The sequence below is a fragment of the Myxocyprinus asiaticus genome, chromosome 1 (genome assembly GCF_019703515.2).
Source record: "Myxocyprinus asiaticus isolate MX2 ecotype Aquarium Trade chromosome 1, UBuf_Myxa_2, whole genome shotgun sequence".
NCBI lineage: Eukaryota > Metazoa > Chordata > Actinopteri > Cypriniformes > Catostomidae > Myxocyprinus > Myxocyprinus asiaticus.
In genome coordinates this window covers 65,716,407-65,727,923 of record NC_059344.1, presented here as the reverse complement: position 1 = coordinate 65,727,923, position 11,517 = coordinate 65,716,407, and the positions used below count along the sequence as shown (strand labels likewise).

Genomic DNA, 11,517 nt, shown 5'->3' with positions numbered 1-11,517 from the left:
CCATTGTAAGTGCCTTACTGTAATCGCATTTTATTTTTTTATTTATTTCAAATAAACGAGCGAGAATTCAAAATTATTTTTTGGTAATCAACTTTATGCCACAAATGTTGTCAGTTTAGCTTCACTTGTTGAATCCAGAAAATTCCAGAACATACAAGAATAAAAAGAAACATACTGAAAAAAAGAAACTGAAACTTATGTATTTATATTTTTGTCCAGTCAAATGCTCTCCAGAATGAGATTGTCCCTCCCCCTAATACCCCCAAATAGTAGTGATCGCAAGTTGCAAATCATGGTTTTGCCCAGCTGTGATGTAAATTAAAGGCTATTGGCTTTTAAAAAGGACAAACTCTTTTAAATCTCCATCCTTAACTTGTTTTAATAAGAAGTTTGTCAACACAGAAACAAAAATCAATGCATTTGTCCAGCCGTTTCATAGTATCTGCAGAAAAGGAATATTTACTAGTGATGTCAGTCGATTAAATTCTTTAATCGCGATTAATCGCATAATGTTTTACAGTTAATCGTGATTAATCACCAATTTTGAAAGTGCTAAAATTTACAGTATCTCTCTATATATATTTCTTTTCATGTTGAAATGCATTTAGCTCCTCCTTTAGGAAAGAAAACAGAAACAAAATGTAACAGTAATGCTTTATTTTCCAAACAAAGCTTTTATACAGTATAAAGATAGAAATGCACTAAAATAGCACCAATTCAAGTAACATTAAACATTTCCCAATGTCTAAATGGGAGGTTGACTAATTGAAATAACTAGTCACTATAGGTTGTGTATTCTTTATAATGCACATTAAATCTCCACAATATCAATCAGGTTGTAAACTGTGGCTAACTGCTTTGCTACAGCAGTCGTGAAGCCGCATCCACGATTTGTGTCAGGGTGCCAACGGCAAGCGCCGCTTTGAACGCAGAAAATGTCTCATTTTGCATTTTGGTGATAGTTAGGACTTCAGACGTGCTTATGTGGTAATTAACTTGCACCTTACAGAGGCTACAAAGTACATGATTTCTGTCACAAGTCCCATGTGAGCTTGTTTTGTACAACAAATAGCGTTAAGAGGTCTTTTCTCCAACACTTGATCATTGACACAGAATCGCTGTTTGTGTTTGTGGTGTGGACACATCTCAAAGGTTACGCCCTGCTCCAACCAGTGTTTAGAACTGAAATGAAAATGTTTAGCATTTTCAATTAATCACTTGCGTTAGCGTGTTAATTTTGACAACTGTAATATTTCGATTTAATGTAATCATGCTGTTGTTTGCTTGTCTCTGCAGGAGTGAGGAACAGTGTCTGGTTCGCAGTGGTTTGGTTCAGCTCATGGACAGGTTGTGTAGTTTGAGCAGTCAGAGGGACTGCAGCTCAAACGAAAAGCAAACGAAGAAACAGAAGGTAGCTACTATGGCGTGGGCGGCGTTTCAGGTGCTGGCCAACCGCTGCATTGAGTGGGAGAAAGTTGAAGGTGAGGAAACATTCAAACGGATGAAGAAAACCACAACACATCTGTTTGACACGACTGACCATAATGCTGATGTTGAACAGGTGGCTCTACAGACGCGGTGCACTCTGGACTGGCCCGTCAGGTGTCCAGCTTACTAACCAATCATCTGGCTCGAGCAACAGACTGCTGCGGGAATCAAGCAGCTGGGAATGATGCTCTACAGGACGTGCTTAGTTTACTCAACGATCTCTCCAGGTACTGCAGGCTTCACCCGATCAGTGTCATTGTTTTCAGTAGATTTAACTACTTAATTTTAGTAACGTGACAGTAGTTCAGCTGTTTTCAAAAGAATTAAGCTTTTTGACGTGTGGGGTGGTGATTGGGCGGGGGTTATGGCAATGTGTGTCACTGTCTACTTCGGTGTTTCGTGGCCTACTTCTGCATATCGCAGCCATGTTTTGCAGCCGGCCCAGCGGGAAAAGTCCCAGTACTCCCAATGGCCAGCCTTTGTTTTCCAGCATCAAGCTACTTTTTTCCATCAAGTTGCACTGTAGTGTGACAAAACTATACTTCGCTGGTTTTAATGTCACATTGTATTGTGTTTACAGCTTTGAGCAGAGCGAGCTGAGGAAATAATCAAACATACTCTTCCAAACTCTCTTAAATTGTAATGTTCGGAGAGTACCTATATATAAACCAATTCACTGATTCACTTATTTGTAGCATTGGGAAGTCTAATTAATTTCAATAAATCGCTTTGTTCATACAGATCTTATAAATGAACCAATTCAACTAAACAATTCACTGAGTCATTTTAGCGAATTACTTTGTTCAGACAGTACTTATAAATAAACAAATTTACATAAACGATTCATTGATTCACTTCTATATAGCATTGGGAAGTTCAATTCATTTTAGTGAAGCGCTTTGTTCAGACCGTACTTATATATTAACATTTCGAATAAACAGTTCACTTATTTTGTTGCATTTGGAAGTCTAATTCATTGTAGTGAATCTCTTTGTTCAGACAGTACTTATAAATGAACCAAGTTAAATAAATAATTCACTGATTCACTTATATTTAGCATTGGGAAGTCCAATTTATTTTAATGAATTACTTTGTTCAGACAGTACTTATAAATTAAGAATTACAAATAAAAGATTCGCTGATTCACTTATTTGTAGCATTGTGCTGTCCAATTCATTGTAGTGAATCGTGTTGTTCAGACAGCACTTATAAATGAACCAATTCAACTAAATGATTCAGTGATTGACTTATTTTTGGCATTGGGAAGTCTAATTCATTGTAATGAATCAATTTGTTCAGACAGTACATATAAATTAACCAATTCAAATATTTCATTCACTGATTCACTTCTATGTAGCACTGGGAAGTCTAATTAATTTTGGTGCACTGCATCGTTCAGACAGTACTTATAAATTAACCAATTCAACTAAACGATTCACTGATTCACTTCTATGCACCATTGGGAAGTCCAATTCATTGTAGTGAATCACTTCATTCAGACAGTACTTATAAATGAACCAATTCAACTAAACGATTCACTGATTCACTTCTATGTAGCATTGGGAAGTCTAATTCATTGTAATGAATCAATTTGTTCAGACAGTACATATAAATTAACCAATTCAAATATTTCATTCACTGATTCACTTCTATGTAGCACTGGGAAGTCTAATTAATTTTGGTGCACTGCATCGTTCAGACAGTACTTATAAATTAACCAATTCAACTAAACGATTCACTGATTCACTTCTATGCACCATTGGGAAGTCCAATTCATTGTAGTGAATCACTTCATTCAGACAGTACTTATAAATGAACCAATTCAACTAAACGATTCACTGATTCACTTCTATGTAGCATTGGGAAGTCTAATTCATTGTAGTGAATCTGTTTGTTCAGACAGTACATATAAATTGACCAATTCAAATATTCCATTCACTGATTCACTTCTATGTAGCATTGGGAAGTCTAATTCATTTGAGTGAATCACTTAATTCAGACAGTACTTATAAATGAACCAATTCTACTAAACAATTCACCATTTCACTTCTATGTGCCATTGGGAAGTCCAATTAATTTTTGTGAATTGCTTCATTCAGACAGTACTTATAAATTAGCCAATTCAAATAAATGATTCACTGATTCACTTCTGTGTAGCATGGGAATTCCAATTCATTTTAGTGAATCGCTTCATTCATACAGTACTTATAAATGAACCAGTTCAACTAAACGATTCACTGATTCACTTCTATGTAAAATTGGGAATTCCAATTCATTTGAGTGAATCACTTAATTCAGTCAGTACTTATAAATGAACCAGTTCAACTGCATGACTCACTGATTCACTTCTTTGTACCATTGGGAATTCCAATTCATTGTAGTGAATCGCTTCATTCAGACAGTACTTATAAATGAACCAATTCAACTAAACGATTCACTGATTCACTTTTATGTAGCATTGGGAATTCCAATTAATTTTAGTGAACTGCTTTGTTCAGACAGACAGTTCAAATAAATGATTCATCGATTCGCTTGTCACTGCATCTTCTTTTTTGAGAAGTGAAATATTCAGGTAAATGCTGCTGTTCATTACTGTTTTTGTCTATGATTAGTCATATAAATTGTTTACTAGTTGTGTTTTATGTAAATATGCGTTCATATTTAACGTTGTCGCCCTGATTGAGTTGTTCATTGTTTTTGTGATCTGATTGCAAAAATAAATCGCATCATCTGATAGTTGTCTGACAGTATGTTCAGAATGATATTGCCCACCTAAATAGCTTCAGTGTATTGAGCCATGTAGTGTAGCTAACTTTAGTGTTTGACTGAAGTTTAATTTCTGTAGATTGTTAGTAACTTGACAAACTAACTTTTCAGAGTATCTTCCCTCAACACTCTACTTCACATGAGCCATTGTGATCACATTATCATGTCAGGTGTGCATTCGGTTTCCAGTAATTCAGTAGTCCATTGTCGATTATTCTTCATCACCTCACCTAGTTTTATACAAAGCTCAGGTTTAAGAACCTCTGACTGTTACTTCTCCAAGATTTACTTCATTTTATGATGTGCTAAATTTTATACTGCCCTTCTCTTTCAAAGGAGTAACATTGGGAAGACGATCCTCAGTCAGCCGGCCTGTGTGTCGAAGCTTCTGTCTCTGCTGCTGGACCAGCGGCCGTCACCCAAACTGGTGCTCATAATCCTGCAGTTATGCCGCGCAGCACTGCCTCTTATGAGTGTGGAGGACTGTGGGAATGTAGCGCTTCCTTCCTGGAGTTACTCCACAAACGCTCTGGACGCAGAGCAGCAGGACGCCAGTGACCCGGCCTTCTGTATCGCATCACTGCTGCTGGCCAAACTGGCAGACTATGTGGTGCCAGGTACGAGAGAGGAATGATTCGCATATACACATAATAAAGCGTCACTTAAATCAGGGATGTTCACAAGTCAAGTGTCAAGGCTTTTATTCCATGCTATTCTTAATTGCTCAACTTATGAATGTAATTGCTAGTGACCTAAATAGTAGATGAGGCAAGACTTAAAAAGATATGAGTGGTCAGAAGGGTTTGTGAGAGTGCACGGCTCTAGGTCACCCCAATGAGACCTTCAGAATACTAATTAATTCTGGAGATTGTAATCTGTTGTTCATTTATAAATCTCCACATGTAGGCTGTCAGACTCTGCTCTCGCCGAGCTCATCTGAGCCGGACACCAGTCTCTCTCGCGCCTGTCCAAAGAGTAGCGCCAAGACTGACAGAGATGCCGGTGAAGAGGGTGAAGCCGTGGATGGCAAACTCTCCATTTTCATCCATAAGAGAGAAGACCAGTCGTCACATGAGGTGCTGCAGCCATTACTCAGGTAATGACACGGGACCGCTCACTTTATCACACACCTGTAACAATGGAATCAGGTTTGGAAGAGTTCCGAGTGTATAGTGTAGGTTGATGTCAGTGTTTGTGTGACACCTTGCAGCAGTTCAGAGGGTCGGCCTTTCCGTCTGGGCACTGGAGCAAACATGGAGAAGGTGGTGAAGATGGATCGAGACATGACGAAGGTCAGCTCTTGTTTACAGCTTGCATTGATTCTTGGTACATTAAAGGGTCTCTTATTTCCCGCTGTGATTGTTTCTGCAGAGCGGATATTGTGAGGTGATCACAGAGGAGGCGTCTTCAGCTTTGAGGAAAGCCAATAAGTGGGCTCAGTCTGGACTCATCGTCAGTGTGGGACCTCCAGTAGAGACCACCGGACAAGAAAACTCTGGAGGAGCCACAACAGGAGACAAGAAGAAAACTGCTCAGTCTACAGTGTGCCGAGAGAGAAATGCTGAACTAGCTCGGTAAGAAAGGAAAGGATACATACGATGCATACTTGTGGTTAGTTAAAAGAATAGTTCACCCAAAAACTAGAATAGTTCTCCCCTCATTCACTCACCCTCATGCCATCTGCAGAACACATAAGAAGATTTTTAGAAGAGTATCTCAGCACTGTACGTCCATATAATGCAAGTCAATTAAACTCCAATGAAACTTTGAAGCTCCACACAAAAGGCAGCATAAAAGTTATCAATAAGATTCCAGTGGTTTAATCCATGTCTTCTAAAGCGATATGATAGGTGTGGGTGAGAAATAGATCAATATTTAAGTCCTGTTTTACTTTAAATTGTCCTCCCTGCCCAGTAGGTGGCGATATGCATGAAGAATGCGAATCGCAAAAAAACAAAAGAATGTGAATGTGAAAAGTGTAGATTTACAGTAAAAAAAGGAGTTAAATATTGATCTGTTTCTCACCCACACCTGTCATGTTACTTCTGAAGACATGGATTAAACCACTGGAGTCTTATGGATTACTTTATGTGCTTTTTGGAGCTTCAAAGTTTTGGTCACCATTCACTTGCATTGTATGGACCGACAGAGCTGAAATATTTTCTAAAAATCTTCATTTGTGTACTGGAGAAGAAAGAAAGTCATACACATCTGGGATGGCATGAGGGTGAGTTAATGATGAGAATTTTCATTTTGGGTGAACTATCTTTTTAAGAGTGTCCTGCAGTGTGGCATGCTGTGCTCCATCTCAAACAACCTATGTTCTTATATTATCATTATGCATGTTTTAGGACATCATAATATTTGAAAGACTACATGGAATATTTGTGCTCTTAAAAATTAATTTGCCAGACCACAGGACCATTTAAGCTTAAAGTGATTCACAGTGGTGAAAGACTTTATTGCCAGCTATCATTGAAAATTATGCTTTGTTGCTGCAAGTTGTTGTCCGTGGGAAATCCAGTTTAAGTGTTTTCATCTCAATTTAGTTTTCTCGTGAACTTGATTCCAGAAATAAATTAGCATCTCGTCCTGACAAAAACACCATCTAAAACGTGATTTGACAGGGCTGTATTGTTCTCCTCGTAAATGTCCAGCTGTGTATTCTTGTGTTTGTTTGGCTCCATGTCTAAGCCTTTTCCTCTCTCACACAGGTCAGATCCGGTGCGGCCGTTCATCAGTGGTCACGTGGCTAACAGTATGGCCGCTGAGGTCATCGCTCTGCTTCACAGTCTTCTGACCGCACCTGAATCCAACACCGCTCAGATATGGACCAGCACTGCAGAGAAGGTGAGCAGACACGTTTCGCAGTTATACCAACTTCTGGAGTTCATTTGTGAACATTCTGAATTACTGATGTATTTCAAGGGCTTTTAATAATAATAAATAAATGAGAATTCGGTCGTCTACTCTCATGTTGTTCTAAACCCACATGACTTTCTTCCGTGGAACAGAAAAGGAGATATTTAGCAGAATCTCGTAGCAGCTCTTTTTCATAGAGTGCAAGTGGGTAGTAACTATGGCTGTCAAGCTCCAAAAGTAATAAAAAGCATCATACATGTAGTCCATACTACTTGAGCAATATATTCCAAGTCTTCTGAAGTCCTACATTAGATTTGTGTGAGGAACAGGCGCAAACTGACATAATTAGACACTGAAAAGTTGTACTTTTGTGTGATTTTATTTTATTTCTTTATTTATTTAACTGCCTTAATGGTATAAGGGATCATTGATGAGCTCTGAAGTACAGGTGTAAAAGGAGACAAAAGAGTATTCCATAAAAAACAAAATAAATAAGAAAAGGATACAAAATACGCATCAGTTCCCAATGGGAACTATTTGCTTTATAATCAGCTAGTATATACTACATCAAACCTACATCAAAAAGAAATTCCCCCATAGTCTAATACCATGATATGGGAATGTATAATGGTATAAAATATTGGATTAATTTAAATAAATTAAATATATTGGTGGGTTGGTGTAGTATGTATGTTGTTATAAATAGTATGTATAATAAAATTATTGTTTTCACTTGTTTGTTGCCATTAAAACTTTTATATATCATTAAATAAAAATAAAAAACAACACTCCCAATACAGACTCCGTGTGAAAGGGTTTTGTTAAATGTGAGCCAAAATCATCACAATTAAAAGAACCAAAGACTTAAACTACTTCAGTCTGTGTGCATTGAATTTATTTAATACACGAGTTTCACAATTTGAGTTGAATTACTGAAATAAATGAACTTTTCCACGACATTCTAATTTATTGAGATGCACCTGTATGTATATATATATATATATATATATATATATATATATATATTTTGTTAGCATTCATTTTTTAAATCGAAATGAACAAAAATATTAAAATAAAAATGGGAAAAAATTTCATTGTAGTAATTTTAATTGATTCATAGTAGTGTTGACGATTTAACACGTTAATTCAGTGCAATTAATTATATATATAAAAAAAGCCATAAAAGATTAAGCTTATGTTCCCAGACCGTAAAATGGAATATTCCTTCCATGAGTGCAATTCAAACTTGAAGTATCACCTGTTTTCAGCAGGGGGCGGTAAGCGAAACTCCAGCTGTGTAGGCAACACGCAGCTGTACAGAGAACAAAACACACTCAGGCTTGTTTGACACTTGTGACAGCACAAGATGAGGACGTGCTCTTGCTGGGCTTCTCTACGGTGTGCCACTTTGGATGCAGGGTTTTCAACGTGTTTTTCAAAGTTTAAAACTACATTTACCTTGACACAGAGACCTAAAAACGCTGTGTTTATGACATGACACAAAAGCGTCCCTCTGACGCAAATGTACAACGACGTGTCCTTAGAAAATCCCCTATAATAAATCTATCTCGGACCGATTGAAGAATTCAATTTGAAAATGGATTGCTATGGACTGTAGGTCAATAATGTTCAATAATAGGAAAAATAAACAATATATTGCCTTCTAAAGCCACTTTTTATATTGTCTTATCAATGCTTTACTCATCTGCCACAATAATGTAATGCAGTTGAATTATCTGAATTGTTAGATTTATAATATATGTTACATTTATAATCATTTAAATATAACTATTTACAATTATTTAATCATAATATATTGAATTATTGTTATTTTAAGGGGCTTTCTCAGCAAATATTTATATATGTGATTAATTGTGATGAATTTTATTAATGAGCTGGCATCCATGTCTATTGACAGCCCTAATTTATAGCCTTGATACTTTTGGTCGTTTGTATTTCCTGTTCACTCCACATTAACCTAACATCTCTCTGTCTGTTCAGGTGTTGTCTAGAGCGCTGATGTTCATCCCTCAGTTGGGTAAATACGCTGACAGCATTCTAGAGAGCGGGAACAGCAGTGTTAGGAAGTTGGCTAAGCTGCAGGCGATTGGTCGACAGGCCGTAGCGGCTCTCTGTGCTTTAGGTGGATTCAAAGAGACCATCAAGATCGGTTCTGAAGTCCAGGTGAGACCCTTGGGAGAAATTGCATTTTGTTTATGATTGTGTTTTGTTTTTTTAGGTTTTAAATTGTATAATTTGTGTGTTTTTGTCTCTGTCAGGTGGTAGGTAAGGGTGTGTTAGACAGTGTTGGTGTGGTCATATCAATTAATGAACAGGAGGGCATCGCCACAGTCAAGTTTCCCTCCTGTGAGTACCGGCGCTCAAGCAAAGCTTCTGATATCCTGACTGTACCCATATCTCGCCTCTGTACGCCACGCTCTGAGGTAATCACACCTTACATGTTTAGAAAACTGTGTTGATGTCATTTCATTTGTACAGCAGTATTTTTTTTGTACTTAGTTTTGCATTCAGATTTTGTGATTTTGGTTTTTAACAATGCATTACATGTTTTGTGTATTTGTTGCAAGGCTCTGCCGCTGCATAAGCTGTCCATCACAGAGAAGGTTGTGCAGGCGGTGCAGTCCATGTTACTGCCTCAGGAGGGCAGTCTGTCCATCCACACGTCTCTCCCTGCGTCTGGAGACGGATCCAGTCCTGTGATGGCTGTCGTCCGGCTTCTGGCCGAGATCAGAACCAGGTCAGAATTTTTACGTTTCTTAGCACCACGGAAAAAGAAATCAGTTGCGAGCTTCTGAGTGTGCAGTCTGAATTAAATGTGATTAGCTAAAAAGACTGAGTGGCATGAAATAAAACAAGCACGTCACATTTGATTCACTAACAAATGACTCTTATAAGACTCTTATGAATCTTTTTTGTGCAATTCATGAGCTATTGTTTTGAACTAGTCTAATGAATCCTTTACTGAATGAACTCACTGAATCAGTCAGAGCGCATAGTGAATGAACATCTGATCAAAATCAGTCTTTATATGACAATGTGTAGTTAAAGATGCACGTTTGTGTTTTTTTAAATTATTTTTTTAATTATATTTTAATATGCATTAAAAAAATATACCATCAGTTAACCTCCTGAGACCCGAGCATGACTGCTATGTGCATCTTCCATTTCCCTTTTTGATTTGACTATTAGCACCTAAAAAAAAAAAAAGCAAAAAAAAAAAAACTTTTTTTAAATTCTAGAGCAAGTAGTTTTCTTACAAATTTATGTCCACGGGGGCCTGGGTAGCTCAGCGAGTAAAGACGCTGACTACCACCCCTGGAGTCACGAGTTCAAATCCAGGGCGTGCTGAGTGACTCCAGTCAGGTCTCCTAAGCAACCAGATTGGCCCGGTTGCTAGGGAGGGTAGAGTCACATGGGGTAACCTCCTCGTGGTCGCTATAATGTGGTTCTCACTCTCGGTGGGGCGTGTGGTGAGTTATGCATGGATGCCGCGGAGAATAGCGTGAAGCTTCCACACACGCTATGTCTCCGTGGTAACACGCTCAACAAGCCACGTGATGAGATGTGCAGATTGACTGTCTCTGATGCGGAGGCAACTGTGATTCGTCCTCCGCCACCCAGATTAAAAAAAAATAAATGTCCACAAATGTGGACAGCGGGACTAAGTTGTAAATTTTAAGCGCAAAATATGAAGCGAACAGATATGTTAATGTCGAAAGTTATTAAAAATAATAAACATGTTTTTTCAACTTTTAAGGGAATAATGTCCCAAAACCCACATATGTGGACATCATGTTTATCAGCGTGCTGACGCCATATCAAATGTAACTAGAGAAGCTACTCTTTGCACCCAAACAATTTTCAGTTAAAAAACTTTAAGAGGTTTCTTACCAGAGGCACTTTGGTTAGCACTGCACCTGTAGAAGTGCTTCACGGAAATCAACGTCATGTTGTTGTGTCACATGACACGGTGCGCCAGATGTTTAACCCTTAAATGGCAGTCTAGAGTTTTGTGAACAGTATTCAGTTGGTTTTAATTCATTTAAATTGTTCGTTGTGTATAGCAAAGCCAAAATACAACGTCCACGCATGTGGTGGGTCGCACGTGGTTAAAGGAATAGTTCACCCAAAACGAAAATTATTTTATTATTTACATCATTATGTGCGCAATCCGTATGACTTTCTTCTGTGGAGCACAAAAAGATTTTTTTTTTTTAAAGTATTCATACATCTGTCTGCCATTATAATGAAAGTGGGAAAAAAAGTGTCTCCGGTCTGTCAAGCTAAAAAAGGGCAAAAAACAAAACCACAGTAAAAGTAATCGATATGACTCGTCTAGCCTATGCCGTAATCACCATATCTGATTTGGCCGCTGCCCTT

General features: G+C 37.9%; 1 protein-coding gene across 1 annotated transcript in view; it reads left to right on the top strand.

Moving 5' to 3' along the window:
* LOC127443084 (probable E3 ubiquitin-protein ligase HECTD4) overlaps positions 1-11,517 on the top strand; it is a 101,553-nt gene that overhangs the window by 58,923 nt on the left and 31,113 nt on the right. The window contains exons 34-43 of the mRNA XM_051701584.1: positions 1,297-1,481; positions 1,562-1,715; positions 4,591-4,871; positions 5,161-5,350; positions 5,465-5,546; positions 5,626-5,828; positions 6,969-7,104; positions 9,118-9,300; positions 9,396-9,560; positions 9,705-9,874. Of these exons, the coding sequence (XP_051557544.1) occupies positions 1,297-1,481; positions 1,562-1,715; positions 4,591-4,871; positions 5,161-5,350; positions 5,465-5,546; positions 5,626-5,828; positions 6,969-7,104; positions 9,118-9,300; positions 9,396-9,560; positions 9,705-9,874 (1,749 nt within the window). The remainder of the gene's footprint in view (positions 1-1,296; positions 1,482-1,561; positions 1,716-4,590; positions 4,872-5,160; positions 5,351-5,464; positions 5,547-5,625; positions 5,829-6,968; positions 7,105-9,117; positions 9,301-9,395; positions 9,561-9,704; positions 9,875-11,517) is intronic.